Source organism: Genypterus blacodes, unplaced genomic scaffold, assembly GCF_046128005.1.
Source record: "Genypterus blacodes isolate CSIRO-AG114 ecotype Tasmania unplaced genomic scaffold, CSIRO-AGI_Gbla_v1 ptg000063l_1, whole genome shotgun sequence".
NCBI classification, from domain to species: Eukaryota; Metazoa; Chordata; class Actinopteri; order Ophidiiformes; family Ophidiidae; genus Genypterus; species Genypterus blacodes.
In genome coordinates, this window is record NW_027466875.1 from 479,314 (window position 1) to 499,269 (window position 19,956).

The window sequence follows — 19,956 nt, forward strand, 5'->3', positions numbered from 1 at the left end:
CAACTGATAGAGCAGTTTGCCGTCCTAGAGGTCATTTAACAGTGTAGCACATGATTGAGAGAGGGAGGAAACACGATGTCACATGGAGGAAGCCCACAGTGACACAAACAAGTGTGACAAGCTCTTACATTTGAAGACTTTTCCTGTACGGGAGGCAGTAGCTCAGTGGGTAGAGCTTCCGGTTGGGAACCGGAGGATCGCCGGTTCGAGTCCCTGCTGAGGTGCCCCTGAGCAAGGCACCGAACCCTCAATTGCTCTCCCCTCTGCGAAGGGTGGTAATGTAATGTAAGTCGCTTTGGATAAAAAGAGTCTGCCAAATGCTCGTAATATAATGTAAATCAAGCACCAAGAACGAGAGAATGGCAGCATCACAACAGACAAGGAAGCAGATATTGTGGTATTAAGCATTGTTTTTATTTATTTACTTATCTTTTGATACAGCCAAAGGGGGGAGGGGTGGGGCTACTGGTAAATAATGTTGGCCTTTTTTTTTCACCGTAAACATATACACATTCACACATATCAATCAGGATTTTATAAAAAGAGCTATATGAAAAGACAAACGCATCCTCACATAATACTATGGGACATAACACAACATAACAACCAGATAAATGCAGCAATGATGGCATCGTCGTATATGATCGCATCGTGGTGACAACGGCGTAACAGTGGGTGCAAAAGAGACATAATACTACGAGAAATAAAGATATGCCACCGCCACCTGCACAGCTAAACATGCAACGCTGAAACACTGCTGCCATGTTTGGAGTGTTGTAATAGTCAAGAGTTCAAGCATGAGCAGGAATAGTTTCTTATTGATGAAACAGAGGAGAAGGCATACTGGCGAGTTCAAACCAAATCAAAGAAACACAAGCATTTATCGACGACATACAGTACAGTAAGATAATAACCATAAAGCAGTATATAACGGGTCATCACAAAAGTACAAAAGATGAATACCGGAAAGAATAGTGGTATTTAGTGGAATGAGAATGGAACAGAAGGTCACTGATCAAAGGTTTCAGCACAAAGGCCATCATAAACCCAAAGGTATGATGTCAAATCCAAGCAGTGAAAATCATGGGTTTTAGCTAAATCTTACAAAACACAGCTGAAGTATTTGGTCACTTTGTGTTAGCGTCATTACTTGTCCTATTGCTGGAATAAAACACACATCGGGTGCCTCTATTGTTCTACTAACCTGCTGTCAGGACGGGTCATTTAGTTCTGTACTGCTATAAACTGTATGGAACTGTAATGCTGTCACAGAAGGTCCATAAATTACTCTAGTTTCTTTTAAAGCAAAAAGCTGGTGAGATAAAAGCCTGTCAAATCTTCTTCTCTGGGTGGAGAGGATAATACCAATAAACGGTGAACATTGTGGGATTGTGCAACGACACATAATAGGTCCTGTTCTCAGCCATGCAGCTGACATTTCTAACTCCTCTAAATTTAAATTAGGAGATCCCTGGAATGGAATCTGTGCTCGCAAAACATCTTCTTTGTTCATTTACACTTTGTGCATCTAAAACATGCGTCTAAAATACTCAACAAGGGTAAACTGGCTCAAAGCTCTTTTTTTAAATCCATAATCTAATACAGAGTCATTCGTTAACGCATGCCTGTAAAATGATCAAATTCACATCACAGACGAAGAGCAACATTCCCCGTTTTGTTTGTTTTGCAGTCAGTTATAGCCCTAAATTAGTTTAATTGTTACCGGAGTCGAAAGCACTTTTCTAGGCAAGCGAGCATCAGTATTCATGCTTGCAGGCACTACAACTGCCTAAGTGCTGCAGATATACTCAACCAACAGCAAACTCAAGGGTGGACATCTGTGGAATGGTCAGGCAGGAGGCTCCTGATAACCGCTCGCCCTGTGGGGATTGTGTTCTGTACGTCCGGAGCGTCAGTACTTATCGCCCAAACCTTTGAGCATCCTGCCTGCTGCTCGGGAGAAAATCTTAACGCGGAAAACGATCACCACACAAGGCTTACTGACAACGCTGAGGGCAAGGAGACGGAGAACTGCAGCTTTAGACTCACGGGCCTGCAATTGTGACCGAGACGTTTTTGTGCAATTTTTGCTGAAAGACTTAAGTGTAAACACAGAATGGCACAAAAATACAATTTTATATGCAAAGAAGGCAAGCAGAGGAGAGGCGGAGGGTTAAAGACCAGAGGAGTATTTCAGCGCAGTACATTACCTCTGCACTGAGGGGAACCTAACAAAGATGAGGGGGCGATACGCCGTATCTGCATGCAAACACCAACTCACGCAGCACATTCACACTCACTCGCACCTGCACGCGTTTATAAAGCCCTGTTGCGAAGGCAAAATGGCAGCTGGATGAATCCTGTGCTTTTGGATTTGGTTCATAGTTAAGGGGACTGACGGAAGTTTCCACCGATCAGTGCTGGGCCTGTTTGGCTCGCTGGGTGTGGCACTTCATGCACAGGATTTTACCATCCAGCGGGTAGCAGCCATCTTCATCCGCTTCTATGGAAAGCGGGCGAGCACAATCCTGCAAAAGAAATTCAACAGATGAGCTCACACACACTTTTCCAGGCTGTACTAAAAGTGACCGCAGGCACGTTTTGAAGCAGTCTGGTGTCTAGTAAATGCCTTACCTCGCAACGGTAACACTTGAGGTGGAAGTTCTTGTCCAGGGCCACCACTCGGACCGTCTCCTCACTGCCCGGAGCTGGAACAATGGGCTCATTACAGCTCACACACAGAGGGGAGAAACGCCTGGAAGAGAGAGGTGGACAGTCGGCTAAGTTGCTGCTTCTGGGCCTGTCGACTAGTGACAGAGAGGAACGTTTTCACTTTGAATCAAGAGCACACGGAGTAAGGAGGGTGATGGTAAGCTAACTGGGGTTTGAGCTCTGAAAGTATCTTCCTCACTGTTACGGCATCATCGGCCATCGTGATTACAGGTTTTATACAAATGCAAACACTGCTGTAACCAATTTGTCCTGAAACCTTTTGTCCCTCCTGTCTCTCTATACGACAGTCTTACTAATCATATGCCTTGTCAATCAATCAGCGATCAGTAGCCAACAGCTACCTGTGGTAATCCTGGACACAGTAGGGATTGTTGTTGTCGTCGGTGATGAATGGCGCCCCCTCCAGTACGCAGGAGCAGGTGCTGCAGCGGAAACAGTGGGCGTGGAAACACTGGCCCACAGCCTTCAGCACGCGGTCGGTGATCCTCTCCCCACACCGGGAACACACAGCCAGGGAACTCTGAGCGTGAGCAGAGGGAACGTCAGACATACAAAACTAGTAAAATAACCAACCCACACTGAATACCACCGACTGCTAACAGATAAGATTCAGTATAAAGCATGAAGAGTGAACTGTGTATTTATATGCAGACAGACTTTCATTTTCATGTGGAACTGAAATGCTTAAAAAAGAATGCTTGAAAAAAATGGGTGCTTCCTATTTAGATATTTATAAAAAATCATTTAAACATGAAACTGGTGTGAAGCTACTTCACAACAACACAAATGTTTGTGCAACGGCTTTTCTTAATTTGTGAGCATGATATAGTTTAGAATCCATTTTGCATTTGTGTACTTCGTCGTTCGCTCAATAAAACAGACAGACAGTTTTGTTTGTGCTGTGACCATCGCCTCCACATGTAATCTTCACACAACCGTTTGAGTGTGTGTGTGTGTGTGTGTGTGTGTGCGTGTATGTCTCCTCACCATGTAACAGTCCTCACACTGAGGTGCGCCGTCTCTGTCGTAGAACTGCATGCCCTGCAGGGGGCGATGACACATTACGCAGCAGAAGCAGGTGGAGTGGAAGAGCTTGTCCATGGCCCTCACTGCAGGCTGAGAGCGGGACAGAGCCTCGCCACACTTCCCACAAACCTCTGAGAGAATGAGAGAGGAGGAGTCAGACGGACATGTAAGATATACAAACAAGACAAACAAACCATTAAAGATGCACAAACAAGGTCAGTCACCAGCGCACACTTTGTCCTAGAGCTCACAAACACCAAAACAATCGGGACGACATTGTAATCAATGGAAATGACTGAATTATTTTTCAAAGATGGTGAGATTGCACAATTTTATATATTCCATCGATTGTGGTGAATTGCTCAAAGATTTGTATGTTTCTGATCCAAAACAGGAGATATTTTGACACATCATTTGTAAGTAAGAAAGTATGTAAACAAACAGTAAACAGAAAACCACTATTGGGATCAACTCCACTAAAGCTAAACCCCAGAATGGAGGAAAGACTAAACTTGGACCCCATCAAGAAAGCTTTTGTATCCTTGTGGAGTAATGATAACGTCTAATGACATTTTCCTATATCATTTGGAATATTATCCCAACAAAATCATAATAATGCACCTTCCTTATTAATAACTAATGAACAGAAAAAAAAGACCAAAAAACAAAATGCGGGTATGAAAATATGATACGTTTCCCCAGTGTTTACATGTATATGTGTGTGTGTGTGTGTGTGTGTGTGTGTGTGTGTGTGTTTGTACCTGTTGGAGCAGAGGTGATGACAGGTGCGTGTGTGTCCATATCTTTAATGAAGTCCTGGGTCATTCTTTCCAACTCCTCCACTTCTCTCATGGAGAGAGGAACGCCGCCACCTGGAATACTGACTGGGCCAGGAGGTGAGGGCTGCTTTGAACACACACACACACACACACACACACACACACACACACACACACACACACACACACACACACACACACACACACACACACACACACACACACACACACACACACACACACACACACACACACACACACACACACACACACACACACACACACACACACACACACACACACACACACACACACATTAATCCCTTTATATACGTTTGTATGAAAAAAAGGCTCAATATTTTCTAAACATCATCTGCGTTCACACCATTAACACATTAGAATGAACGTGTTTCAATATAGAAAAAGCCAGCTGTCATAACACACACACACACACACACACACACACACACACACACACACACACACACACACACACACACACACACACACACACACACACACACACACACACACACACACACACACACACACACACACACACACACACACACACACACACACACACACAAACCCGTTTGTGTTTATGCATTATTTACGTGGCTTGGCACATCCACAGCTTTATAGAGCATTTAGTTATTTACAGCTGAACAGTTCGTCTTTGGAAACATTGTGACATGCAGGCTGGCCTCCATTTTTAAAATGCATACATCTCACTTGTTGAATGTCATCTAAATAATTTCTACTTCCTGTGTTTTTATTGTACATGACTGGAAACAACAAAACATACCGTTGATGCGGGGGGAGATTTCATTGGCTGGTTAAAGGAGGAGGCTGGAAGTGACATTGTCTTGGGTTGAGGAGGAGGAGGCGCGGCAGCAGGAGGAGGGGGTGCGTTTGTGTTCTCCTTGCTGATAAAGGGAAGACTCTTCTTAAGGTGATTGGATGCAGGGAGAGCAGATGGGTTGTTTGGTGCAGCGGGAGGTGCAGGTGGAGCTGCGGGAGGTGGTGGGAAAGAGCTGGCGGCAGAAACAACCGAAGGTTTTGGTGCAACGCCATGAGGGGAAGGGGTGTGGTTCAGGTTCTGGTTCAGTTTCTGAGCCAGAGAGGCTGATGAATTTGTCGGCCTCCCGCCAAAGCCCGACTTGGGTGCCACAGCTGGGGGCTTTGCGAACAACGGCTGAGCGGCGGGGCTCGGTGCAGCAGCTGGAGTCGAATTGTGATTGGCGTGCCGGTTTGTTCTGGCTTTGAGCTCCTCTGCCCACGGTGCAGGAGGTGGGCGGTCTCCCATCTCAGGGGGTGGAAGAAAGGAGAGGGTGGGTTTGGGGGCGGTGGGTGGAGGAGCTGAAGGCTTGGGCGCTGGTGCTGAATACTGGCTTGGTAGCTGTGAAGTCAACAAAAGCAACATTAACAATTAATCACATCAGAGAAAGCACAACAGAATGTAGCTTTTGTATTCAGCGTGTGAAGGTGATCTGGCCGTTGATTCTAGATTTTCAGTAAGACGATCAAAATTCATGAAAGCAATAACACCGTAACACCGCACACAGAACTGCTGCAAGGAGGACATTTTTATGAAAACAAACGCTGTACTCAGTTTAAAGCAAACACTGGAAACGCTCCACACTTTGTGCTTATCAGACATACTTTGTCCTTCTGACATTTATTTTTGTGAATTTGAGCCAACATTATTCTGCCCTGATCCAGTTCCTTCCAGCTGGATAAAAACACTCTCCATTTATGGCCTTTCACTGAGTGTCTGGCTTCATCACACTCCCATGCGCTCGGCTCAGCTCTGTGTGCATCACGGGCTCGCGCACTCCTTGTTTTCGTGTTCAATGAGGTATGTAACCATACCTCACTCATCGCTGAGCTTTACACAAATGAAACCAGCCTGGCTTCTCTCCAAACTATGTCCAGTGAAATGCTTTGCTTTATTCCTGTGCTCTGATTCATTCTCTTTGTCTACAGGTTGTAGGATGTTGGACAGTCAATCAACCCTGCTGGGATTTCTCTCTCTGTTCTTTGGCTACCTGGAGCACATATTCCTTTCTCACACTCTTACTGTATGTATATACTGACTCTTTTGTGACAGTCTATTCCCCAGGCCCTCCATAGTTTTGTCTGTCTTGGTACCTTGGGGTTGAAGGGTCCCTTGGTCTCCATCTCAGTCAACAAGTCAGTGAGAGAATCAATCTGTTTGTCAAGGCTGGTTTGCTTCTGCATCAGCCTCTGGAAAAAGAAGATATAAGAGAGAATCACAGAGGGTTAAAGAGGTGAATCTAATGTTTAATGCCACAATGACAGGAAGGACACAGGGAGAAATGTTTGCAGGATGAAGAGGAGAAGGTAAGTGATAACAAACCTCATATTTGATTCATGGAATGTTTGGAATGTTTGGAATGTTTGACACCGTCATCCATTCCAACATACAGTCATGTTCCAACATAATTCTGTTATCAGCTCAGTTAGTTTTCCAGAATGTGGCATGGGGGATCCAGAACGACATCACAACCTACGCTTGAGTCCTACCTTCAAAACATCTGATTCTATTACAACAACATTTGCACGTCTAAACCAGATGTCAGTGACAAAGATGGACTGTGGCGATACAACATTCCCCTCTGAACCAAATGATAATGGCAGTATACAAAATCTACATGCAGGTGAAAGAAAGACAAAGTAGCCTTATTTGCTTGAGAGACCGCCATGACTCACCTGTGGGTTCCCAGCGGCCTTGGGAACACTGGTACTCGAGGCAGGGAGGGGTGGGGGCGGCGGGGGAGGAGGGGGAGAGGGGCAGGTGGGCAGGCAGACACTCTCCTCGGGGGGAGCTGGGAGGGGCAGGTCATCCGCCACTGGAGGTGGAGCAGGGAAGGCAGGAGGGGGAGCGTCAGAGGCAGGGGGTGTGATTTGGCATTCAGGGGGAGGGGCTGGCAATTCATCATCCAGTGGTGGAGGAGGGGGTGGAAAGTCTGACAAAAAATAAAAATAAGGAGGCGTGATTGGTTATAAGATGAAACAGATACTCAGTTTGCACGACGTGTCCAATGCAAGGAGGCACGTACAGCCAGGCCTGTCAGAAAACAGCTGCTATCAGCCAGTGGCTCAGATCCGTCAGATCAGTCCACGTGTCAGTGGGATGGTAACAGTTACTGCTATGGAGACGCCGTTCACCGTTACCTCACCACAAACACTCACACTATACCACAGCACCACAATTAACACATTCCATTATATTAGAGTGTTAGGAATGGGGGGTGGGATGAAGAAGGGATGATGTCGGTGTAGATAGAAAGTATTTACAAACACATAAAAAGATTAGACAATTACCGTCGCAGAGCAAAGGCGGGGGCGGAGGCATATCTCCCACTCGACCAATCACGGCGGTGCTGGCTGGGGTCGGAGATGGAGCTGTGGGAGGCGTCAGGCTTTTGGGCCGTGGTGGTGCCACAGAGGCAAACTTCTTTGGCTGGTTGTAGAAACCCGGGGTGGTGACTTTAAAGTTCAAGGAGGACGTCACCATGACAGGCTTGCTGCTGCTGGAGTCCTCCATTTTTAGTATTTATCTGAGGATAAACACGAGAGACATGAAGAGTTAGCAGCAGAACAGGCCAGTGACTATGACAGGACATGGGTTACAAAGATGCATCGCAGGATAAAGTATAAACGATGGAGCCATTCTTGACGAAACACTGATTATTCATGATGACAGCTTTCAAAGTCTTTTAGTAGTGAATCAGTAGTGGTGTCACAGCCACAAAACTTCTTCAATCCTGCGAGCTAATAACCTCATTACAATGGAGGTTTCTTCTGGCCCACGTAGTCTTTTGTGGTTTGGGCTTGCACTTGGGTTTTAACGTAAAAAAAACACTGAACAACTACGCATTCTGTCCGCTCTGCCTGAGACCCTGAGACCCTGAGACCACTCGTGCTGTGGCAAACATTCTCTAGTGAGGCAAAAGTGAGGGAGGAGTTCCTAAGGCGACGCGTAAAGAGCAGAAATTTACCAATACTAACACATGTAGGTTTGGAACAGAGACTAGATTGAACCAGATATGACAACTATCATAACACTTTCATGTGATGTGCGTCAGAAGAGGCTGATGTTAAAGTCGAGCTCAAATATTTACCTCACACATGCTGGTGGTTAAACAAATGTTGATGTCTGTCGAGATTCCTCACAGTCACAGAGGCCTAAACATGACCTTTAGTCCAAAAGCACAGTAGTTCTTTGTGCTTACCGCCCCCATACACACTCTATGGTAATACTTGCTTTATTTCAAATACACTCTCTTGTTTCTGCGTCATAACTTCCCTCCAATCTCTGAAACACACACACACACACACACACACACACACACACACACACACACACACACACACACACACACACACACACACACACACACACACACACACACACACACACACACACACACACACACACACACACACACACACACACACACACACACACACACACACACACACACACACACACACTCGTCCTAATAATAACTGTGTGCGATGATTAAGACGCCAACTTTTTGACTGTGTAAGGATGTCAAAGATAAATGCCATAAGACCTGACATGTGACAGAATGAGTCACATTTGGTTAAGATTAGACAATCCAGAAATACCATTTTCCGGTGTATCAACTATATATACTGTTATTATGGCACAGTGATCATCTGAACACCTTCTAGGACTCATTAGTCACAAACTGCTGTGTGCCATCTATTCCTCCACAGCCCAGTAAGGCTTCATAGCTGCAATGTTGGAGCTTCAATCCATGTTCTGACGATTACAATTGTCTGAATTTGTCTTAGTTCTGTTTTTCAGCATCATGTTTAGTGTCATCTGCCTTTTACAGTTCTTTGTTATATTTGCTTTTATGCTTAAGGGTGATTCAGCATGTTAACTTCTCCTTTATGGTCCCTGGGTGGTGCAATGAGTTATCAAACTCCATTCGATGAGCTGAGTCTCTTTATCTAAAGCTAAAAATTCTAATAAAACCTCCCTCTCTATCTAAGCCTCCTCCAGGCACTGCCCTTGGCACATATGTCCTGTTCTTACTCTTGTTGTTTGCTCTGGACTAGATCTTTGTTGTATTCTAATCTCAAATGTACGTCACTTTGAATAAAAGCCTCTGCTAAGTGACTTCATGTAAACCTGAGATACTCGTTACATTTCACAGTGAGGGGATTCTACAGTTTTGAAGCGGAATACAAAGCAGGTTCATAAGTTAGGCCTTATATTTTCTCTATACTTATCTCTATAGGAAGGAACACTGAGAACACATAGTGACTTAGTTCTGACGCAAAAAGGCCTATGAATGATCATTTTATTCAGACTTTAAACTAGGCGCTAGTTAACCTTTGCTTTATTGCTGTTTTCATCATTCCTAAGGTCCTGTGCATGTACTCTATTACTAATCATGAAATTAATGGTGAATTTCCAGAAGATTCATAAGACTTCTTGTAATATGGGTTACAATGTGGAATTGAAACGTCAGTTGTTTTCCTGAACACCGTCTGCATTCAGGACAGCACATTTTGCAGAGAGAGCTCAACTCAAAGTTAAGCCTTTCAAATTCTGATGCAGGCTGAGCCTTGCTGACAGTAGAAGCTGGAGCAATCAGCAGTTTCCTCATTCCACCTTGCTGGGACACAGAGGCAAAGCTTCAAGTTCTGACAGGAAAGAAAAGCCCTCAGAAGTCATCAAAGCTTTTCTGATGTGCGTGTGATCTGCTCTCACACAGAAGCACTTTCTTTCTTTTCTGCGTTTTGCTCGCGCCAGCTGATTTAGCCCCTCTCACTGTAATGATGTTGTCAAAAACAACATGAATATCCGGGGCAGAGGGTGTGATGTCTGTAGGCGTGTGGCGGTGCCGATGTCAACCATCTGAGTTGCACACACGAATGTCAGCTTGACGTGTGAAAATTCGATGTGTGAAACAGATCAGTATTATTAGACAGTTATGTGTGTTTAGTCATGGGTCAAGGTTTTAGATGTCAGGGCTTTTCTAACACAGTTCCATCCAGCACTATGGTTACTGATTCATCTGGTGTCGTCTAGTCTGGAACATGTTGGTATTGTTCAGAGTTTACATCCATCTGTAGAAAACAAACAAGCTGTTGGTACTCAAACTCTGCTTCTAAGTGCAGTTGTAAACCCAGAAGCTACAGCATCTCAGCTGGCTTTTTCCAAACCCATTTAAATAATTCAGAAAATTGCTCCACAGAACAATACGGGAAGGTGGTGAGACTCCAAAGAGACGTGAATTGATGTGGCTGCCAACTTTACTGCAGGCACACAAGCAGACTTTTCCTGGCTGGATTTTTGCACAGATGGAATAACAAAGTACCAAACTAAAGAAGCGAGAGGGGGTTGGAGTGATTCAGTCTGTAAATATGAATAGCTGTCCTCTCTTTGCCCCAGTATTAAGGCCCACTTCAAGTCTGCATGAAGTGGCCTCTTGATGAAAAAACACATTTACCCGTTACAGTCAAGATAAAGTCCTTGGCTTTAAATGAGGTTTGCAAGAGTGAATATGAGCAGAGCACTCTAAACACAACACTTAGAGCTATAATGGCTTTCTGCTGAGAGTATTTGACAAAGGTGAGTAGTGACTGTGATTTAGTCTTTTCATTACAGTATTCTACCTTGTGACATGCAATATTCTAATCAATTATTCAACAGTGACGATAACTTGTGGTCAGATTCCATCTGTTCCTTGATATGGTCCTGGGGATTTAATACGGTGAGATCAGTTACACATCCCCCAACAAATCCATCAAGAAACCTGATCCTTCAGATGAGAGAGACCCTTCGCCTTCGGCCGAGGAACATATTTGGCTCTGCAACTCAATGACATCACCTTTTTCTGCTTTTTCCTCTCTCTCTCTCTCTCTCCAATCAGCCTCTCTTTTTGTACTGCGTGTCGTTCCTGCCTTTTGTCTCTGCCCCTTCATCATCATTCCTCATTCTTCTTCATATGGACCCCGCCGTCTTAAGTTCTGGTCACTTACGTTCTACCAGTTTCTATCTCTTTCCTTCTTACATGTGTCAGTGAGACATCTATTCTACTTTAGGGTTATAACAGAGGGTGGCATTAAGTGGTCCACAGACGGGGCTACGCAGTGTATATCATGTACTGTAAATATATTTTGTTATAAACTCCACATGGTTGGAGAGCTTTTATAGACTAGAAAAGTGCTTCTAAACCACAACCCTGCTGGTTCTCATTCCAGCCATCTAATAGGGGACTGGTTACACTTGGGATGAAGAATGAATGTAATAAGACTAACTACCTGGTAGGGTACAGAAAACTGGGGGGCCTTTTGCAGACTGAAGGCGTATGAATTAAGTCCCCGGTGACTGTTAGACAGTGGAAACGACCTAAAAGCAAAACAAAGCTCTTGTTGCGTTACACTCCCTCCTCTCTTTGTGTTTGCTCTGTGAGGGTTGATAGTTTCACATGAGCAGACTGCCTCCTCTGCACAAGACTACATGGTATAATAACTGTTATAACTTTTCAAAGGGAACATGTCGAACCCAGCAGTGCTTCATTGCATTGCGGTTGCAGAGGAGCTGATTTTGTTTCTATATACAGTGCGACCGCTTTTTAATTGTCTCATATGCAAGTGGTGAATCCTGCTACCACATAAAAGAAAAAGTCCTGCATCTTCTAACTATCAAAGCATGAAACACTTAAAGTGGCAAGAGTAAAGCAACCGTGGTTTCTTTCATGCATGATTCTGCCCATGCAGATTGTCTATCTGGCCTAAATCTGCTGGGGGTCTCTGCTTGGCAATAAATAAAACACAAATAATGAGAGAAGCCAAAGGAGAAGCAGAATGTCTTACTGTCCTCCCATGAACTCCTGCCTGGACTCATCAGACATTGTGCCAGTCACTAGTGTGTTGTTGATGAAACTCTCTATTGTTCAGATGTTAACAACACACCCGGTTTCTGGGAAAGCGCGCCTGTCTAGGTCGGGGGGGTGGGGGTCAACAACACGCCAATCTTACAGGTCACTGGACAGTCACTGAGAATGTGTGTTATCCCTTCGGCTCAGGCTGCTGGAAAGACTTGTAAACAGGTTTCTTGAGCATATTCCACTCGGCCTCGCTGGTGAGCAGTGAAACAATGTGTGTGTGTGTGTGTTTGCCAAAGGAAACGTGAGAAGATAGTTGGAGACGGAAGCAAAGAGCTCAACATGCAGGGAGCCACTCAGAAATAACTCACGCATTCTGACTCACAGATGCCACAAATGAGGGGCTCCCCTGCTTCTCCACTCATAATGGGGTGGTGCACTTTCCTCCAAAGACCGGATCAGTGAACATATTCCCTAATCGTTATGAACAAAAACACCGCACTAACCTCAGACTATTCTCCGCCACAGCATTCTCACTTTAGCTTATTCTTGAACACATCATATTATGGTCTTGGCTTGCGGGTTTTCTCCTGGAAGAGGGAAACCGCTGCACATCAGCTTCACTAATGCTGCTGATCACAGGAGTTTCACGTCTCTATTCTGTGACACAAACACACACACACACACCTGCCCAGGCCGTGTTACACACAGCTGTGACGTGTTTGCCCGCATAGAAAACACTTATGATGTTGTATTCAGTGAGGGAATACCGATGTGTACTTACGTGGAATCATCACACCGAGAAATTCACACACATCTGGACAGATCATCTAATAACAGATTCGCGTTTACTTGACATCAACAATAACTTCCACATACCTTTACACACTGATTGTTAGATGTGATCAGTCGACTGTGAGGTAAAGCTATGACAGCTGACAGCCACGGGTCACTAGTGTCGAACCACAATATGTAGGTTAACTCAACGTCACTCCTCACCGTTATCCAACTATAACGATGAAGGCGAGGCTAGCTAGCGAGGCTAAGCACCCGCACACACCGTTGGGGTATGTTAGCGCGTCTCAGGCTAATTCCAGGTTTGATTAGCGAGTGATTTGGGTTTGAAAGCAACGCCAACGATCACTCACCTGCACGTCGGTTCGGAGCAGCCTCCCTGTATGTGTGTGTGTGTGTGTGTGTGCGTGTGTAAACGCGCTCTGGCTAATCATCAACGTAAACGATAACGTCAGGTCAGACCACTCGCACACACACACACCCCCCGGCGTGATTTGGTCATCCAGGTCCTTTAAAGAAAGAGTCTCTGCTTTAAGGCGACGCGTTCTCTTCCTTTGCTGTCATCGGGGTTTAATCGCGTTTCTCTGAAGGAACTTGAACGCGTCTTGCTGCCTTTGCTAGCTCGCTTGGTCAACTTTTTTTAAGATGGACTTCCGGTGTTTTAGATGAAGTTGTGACTAAGTTATCTGGTGACTTCAGTGTAACAGATTAACCGAAGTGACAAGGATATTCATTTTTATTTCTGACTATATTTGAATAAATACAAATATACAATAAATACAAGTTCTAATATTTCAAATGACACGGATGTGACGATATTAAAGCAATGTTGGCGACAGTATTCTTAGTTTCAACGTCTGTGATTGATGAATATATATCTATTCTCTTCTCCCCATTGTGCTTTTGTCTGTTTTTACCAAATGGCAAATCTGTTAGTAGTTGTGTATAAAAAACAAATGTTACCCCCATTGTATTAACGTGAAATTCGCGGATAATTTCGCATTCAAGTTTAAATCACTACATAACGTGGCCACTCGATAATGTGGCACACCGGCTGGAGCTTCCGCATATTCCTCTCCTATTTCTTATCTTCGGTGTGCATCAGTATGTGGAAGACTACGTTCGTACGTTTTTGTTCAGATTCACTAAACAGACAGCAGGACAACGTTAGTCGAAGGAGTCTATTGTACTTTTTTTTAACTTCACATGTAAAACTTTTGCAGTGCTGCCAAATGCTCATCGGACAATTGTGTCCAGGGTGTCAGAACCCAAACAGATAGAGACTTTACCTTATTAGGTAACCTGGAGCCAAAGTAAGACACGAACCTTAAGGTCAGATACAATTACAATTATGATTGATTTCTTACCTTGTTAATACGCTCCGATGTGGACAAAGGTGTGATAACTCTCCCTTTGCCTTTGTTCCTCTTTTCTCTTCACAGTGAGTAAGAATAAGAAGTGTCTAATAACTTCTCTTTCTCTCTTCCCCTCTCCAGCTGTTAGACCCTCCCCTTGTGCTTCTCAGGCTGCAATGGGAATGACACCATCCTTCCAAACAAGTTCTTTCTCGTTCGACTTTGGCTCAGGACGTGTGTATTACTATGTAAACACCATCTCTCTCTTTCTCTCTCTCTCTCTCTCTCTCTCTCTCTCTCTCTCTCTCTCTCTCTGCTTCCTTCTCTTGCTCCCTCTCTCTCTCTCTCTTTCCTTCTTTTCACTGTGTTCATAATCTGTCCAGTCAGACCCCTCCTCCTCCTCCTCTCTTTTCTCTCTGGATTCTTGCAACATTCTTCGCTCAATGACATCAACCCTGTTGCCTCTCCTTGTAAGGTCAGAGTGAGGGAATGGGAGAGGGAGGGAGAGATAATGGGGCCTGAGCCTTGATTAAATACAGACTTTAGAGGCGGTCGGGGATTTAACACACATGGAAGTAGTATTGGTGGAGAAAGGCTGCTCATAACGGGGCTGTGCATGCTTTGTTTTAGGCCTTTATTTCACTTGTCTAAAAGGGAAGTTCACAAGATCCGATATGAAAAGCACTTATCTGTATCTGTCTATAATTGCACTGGGCTGTCGTATCTGTCCCTTTGTGCCACACCAAGACACACAAAACACACACACACGGCTAGTCATTATTTCGTCTTCACTTTGAGGTTTGTGTGTACATGTTCTACATTTCAAGTTTGCTTTTGCACCCTAAACTTTTATTTTCTTAAAGCAAGTGAAGTTTTTTTCAGCTTGTTTTCCAATACCAACCAATGTGAACGTCTTTGAATAAAGAGTTATCTTAGATCTTTCTGTTTCTTCCTTCTTGAAGCCTGATTATAAGCCTAAGTCATTTTGTATATGAATGCGTTTTGCAGTGTGCACATGTTGTGACTTGTGGCACTTTAGTGAGGTTAGTAAAATCTCTGACATTGTTACGTGAGGCCTGGTTTCGTAAGGAGACCAGCGTGAGTTACCTTTGACTCAGGCAGTGACACCAGCTCACTTCAGCTCAGCGATAGACAAAACTATGTCGATGCTGTTGTGTAACCTGCTGCTGCCTGATTCATTTCTGCCTGAACTACAGGGAGTGGTGCTTGGGGTCTTTGATAGCCTATTGTCCCACAAGGAATGTTTCCAGTCTCTCCCCACTTCCACTGGGAGAAAAATGTGTAGATTTTCCATTCAGAGATTTCCACAGCAACACTGGGGCTGTAATGAGAAAAAATGCACCCATCCATGCTGGTTCTGGATCAGGGGACACATCATGCAAGAAGAGGTCTGCGTTTGTCAGCTGAAATGACAGTAAACCCATGAGCTTTGTCTCTATTTGACTCATCAGGGTAGGACATATCGCTCCTCTCATCTCTGTCCGCCTACGGGAGATGTTTGCTTGTTGTGATGGTGAAATTTGGATCAGGCAGGGAGAAGGCAGCTCTGGGGTCCAGTAAGTCTGGAGGTAAGACAAAAAAAAATCCCCCCTAAAAACAGGAGGACGTCAGAATCAGAGCCAGACAGTCTGGAATGCTGCCAAACCTTGGAATGAACAGTTCCTCTCCTTTCCCCAGTGCCATATCTCTCTCCCTCCCTCCCCCTCATCGCTTTTCTCTCCCCGAGTACCCCACTTTTATTCCCCCTTTCCACTCCTCCTCCTTCCCTGATTTAATTGGTCATACACTCAAGCAGAAGAGCTTTTAAAGACAATAAGCGTGTCTTATATGTGGCTTAATGAACAGAATAGATTCCCTCAAGCATATGGTAAACTTTTGTATCTTTTAAACTATCTATCTATTTTCATCTTTTCTACACTGGCTGGTGGACACACTCTTTTTCCTACGATGCATAAAGTGTAGGCTGAAATTCAAGATAGGTACCGTACTTTGATGACAAAGTAATACTGCCCACTAGTTTGCACAGAAACCATTAAGAGATCAAGAATACATTCCAAGCATGCTTGAGAGGGGCTAAGGATCTGCATATTTGTGACTACAGAACATACTTCCTTCACTCAGCACTCTGAGGAAAATTCTCTCCTCTGCCAAACTGGCTTACATTCAAAGCCAAGTGGTAGACTGCAGTACTCCGTCTTCCCCAATAGGTGTCAGACTGACACACAGCACTGTGTCATAAACAGCTAGACGTAGCCTTGGGGGAAGATTCCCTCAGAATCTCTGACAGCAAATCCACAGCTGGAGATGCCATCAAAACAGAGGGGCGTGTAAAGTGGAAAGCCGTAGCTCCTGGCACACCTCTGAGAGATTCATAGACTTGTCAAGGCGAATGGACACATGCAAAAGCTGGCAGAGGGAGAAGTAATGAAGACACAGCGAGGGTAAACAGCCCAGTGATAGTGGTCTAGACGAGGAGGGCCGGAGTGAGAGAGGATGTGGGGTAATCACACATGGAGACGGAAACAGAATTGTAAATAATTAAGGGGCGATGGGAACTTCTTGTATGCAGGAGTTTGCTTTGTGAGGTAAAGTGCAAACAAAACGCACAACACAGAACAGCACAGAAAGGCTCCACACCACACACTCAAATACATACACACACCTCCAAATATGTATAATATGGTAGAATTCAAGCTTATGAATATATAATGATGATTGCGCAAGACACTAAGTAAAAATCCATCTGACATTTATTACAAGTAATATTAACCACATAACCAAGACCTGAAAGAGGAAATCTTATCAGAAGCGTCTCATAACATCATCCACATGTCTCCCTTGGCCCCCATCCACCTCCTACACACCGTCCTCCTTGGAAAACAGATATCAATACATTTAAGCTATATTTCCTCCAACCCATCTGTCTCTTCACCTCCCTCCACTCATTTCTCTCCTGCATCCCCTCTTTATCTTCTTCTCTTCTCTGGTCTTTGTCCATGCCACCCATACACTCACTTCTATTTCCTTTCCTCATGCATGCATGAAACCCAGTGTAGGATGAGTGTGTCAGTGAACTATATAGGCAAGGATGACTCTTCTTCTCTGTCTTAGTCATTAAGTGACTTCCTGGGGGCAGATGCATAATGTTGCTCCAATTAACACTTATAACAGAAACATGCACGCACACACACTCACACACACAAGCAATTTTGAATGACCAATTTCCATTTGTGGATGTGGACCATCTTTGGAGTCTTAAGGATGTAAGTCATTATCCTAGAAGTGCCACCTACATAACAGCCGAGAGAAGATAGGCGGATAGTGACGGGTACATGAACGTCCCTGATTACAGGGGCGAGGTGTGTGTGTGTGTGTGACGTTGCTGATCATATTAAACAGAAAGTGCCACATTAAAATGCAATGCATTATCAGCCGAGATAAGGAAACAAGGCGACACGGTGACAAGAGCATGATATAAGTCATCCGTGTCATGTGTTGCGTTGCAGACTTGGTGTCAATCTGTAGGCTTTGTTAGCACTGGTGTATATGTGTGTGTGTGTGTGTGTGTGTGTGTGTGTGTGTGTAGAAGATAGTTAGAATGGAGCAGACAAACCCAGTGAGGGGCAGTCATTTTTGTGAATGGCCCATGTATCATAGCTGAGATTAGTGTCAAGGATTTCTTCCCTCTGTGGTTGACCTTGCCACGCACTGATGGCGCGTGTCATAGATCTCACACTGTCACGGTTGTACTATATATCTGTGTGTGTGTGTGTGTGTGTGTGTATGAGTGTGTGCGTTAACATGTCAGTGTATGAATCTGAACTCAGCTGGCGAATGGTGTTAAACATGTTGCTCTGTCAATACATTAAAGGTGGAGGCTAATATCACATTGACGAGGAGAGACAGGTGAAGCAGGTGAGATACAGATTAAGTGAGGATTTCCCAGGAGAAAGAAGGAATTACTGTGAGTCTGTGAAAAGAGAAAGTGACAGCAGCATTTCAAACACTTTCAGACACATGGAGGGAGAGAGGATGATGGGCAGATGCAGGATGGAGGAAGGGGCCGGGGACATTTGACTCCACATCAGCAGCAATTACAGATATCAGACCGAGGTAATGTTTGCTTTGGACCAGGTGTGTGAGCCAATCGCCCTGAGTGTGTCTGACCCCTGCAGCAGCCTGTATCCTGATGTCCTCCACTGCAGCTGGAGACCCCCAGAAAGCGTTTACATACATCTATATACTGCATGCAGGTGTTGGCTGGGTTATGCATGATTTGCTATCGGGTAGTCTTTGTACACACACATTTCAAACCCTTTAATGCTGCATTCACACCCTCTTTTTTTTAATATCTATTTATGCCCCTTTTGTGTGACTCTGCTCTGTCTGTTCTGGAGCGCTAATCTCTACATCACACAGTCTCTACACCTCTCCTGCACATGACTCAACTGTTCTTTGCTGTCTTCTCTCTCTCCTCCCATCTGCCCAAGCCCTTTTCTCTCTGTCCTTCCATCTGCCCTGCTCTCTCTCCCGCTCTCTATCTCTCTCTCTCTCTCTCTCTCTCTCTCTCTCTCTCTCTCTCTCTCTCTCTCTCCTTCTTCTTCGCCCAGTATGTGTTAAGTCAACAAAATGTAATTGACCACACATGTGCGCCAACACACACACATACCAGCGCTGTAAAGGATGTCCCTGCCTTTTTCCGTCAGCAAACACATTCGTAACAAGTGCACGTAAATCTGTTATTCCAAGAGAAAAGGGCATGGGGTACCCAGACAGGGGCGAGAGTGGGAAGGAAATGTGGAAATTTGGAGCGAGGAAGGTGGATTAGAATGATTTAGGTGTGGTGTTAGGAATCTAGATACAAATCAACGAAAAAATAGAAGAGTGAATAGGTTCTATTGGCTTAGATTTGCAGATAAAAGAGCCACTCCTTTTATTGTTTGTTCAACAGGAAAGAGAGGATGGAGGGAAGGAGGATGAGGAAAAGAGGAGCAGGGGCAGGGCGGCGTGTCCTTTAACAAAAAAGAGGGGTTAAATGAAGATTGGAGGGGGCGTGATTCAGTGTAAAAGAGAACTGGGAGAGCATGAAAGAAATGGGCAAAGAAAGAGAAATGAGAGGACCGAGGGGCGGATCGATACGGAGAGACGACAGAGAGAGAGAGAGAGAGAGAGAGAGAGAGAGAGAGAGAGAGAGAGAGAGAGCGGTGGAGACTCAACGGCAGTTTGTCTACGTAGGAAAACCCTTTGGTGTTTTTTCAGGATTGTTTAGTATTGGGACGGTGTATGTGTGCGCGTTTTGTGAGCGATCAGTGTGAGGGGAGGAGGAGGAGGAGGAGGAAGAGGAGG

At 44.7% G+C, this 19,956-nt stretch overlaps 1 protein-coding gene across 3 annotated transcripts; it reads right to left on the bottom strand.

Moving 5' to 3' along the window:
- Window positions 1-392: 392 nt before the first annotated feature.
- zyx (zyxin) lies at window positions 393-14,954 on the bottom strand. Of its 3 annotated transcripts, none has more exons than XM_076154716.1 (10): window positions 14,602-14,954; window positions 7,890-8,125; window positions 7,275-7,531; window positions 6,693-6,788; window positions 5,347-5,940; window positions 4,521-4,662; window positions 3,721-3,890; window positions 3,075-3,253; window positions 2,635-2,755; window positions 393-2,528 (listed from the first exon to the last, which is right to left on the bottom strand). In XM_076154716.1, exons 2-10 carry the CDS (start codon window positions 8,110-8,112, stop codon window positions 2,415-2,417), a joined length of 1,896 nt encoding a protein of 631 aa, XP_076010831.1. In that variant the 5' UTR covers window positions 8,113-8,125; window positions 14,602-14,954; the 3' UTR covers window positions 393-2,414. The 3 variants fall into 3 exon arrangements, with proteins under 3 accessions (XP_076010831.1, XP_076010829.1, XP_076010830.1); XM_076154714.1 differs by having other exon boundaries at window positions 4,521-4,665; XM_076154715.1 differs by lacking the exon at window positions 14,602-14,954 and adding an exon at window positions 13,588-13,803 and having other exon boundaries at window positions 4,521-4,665.
- Window positions 14,955-19,956: the final 5,002 nt, after the last annotated feature.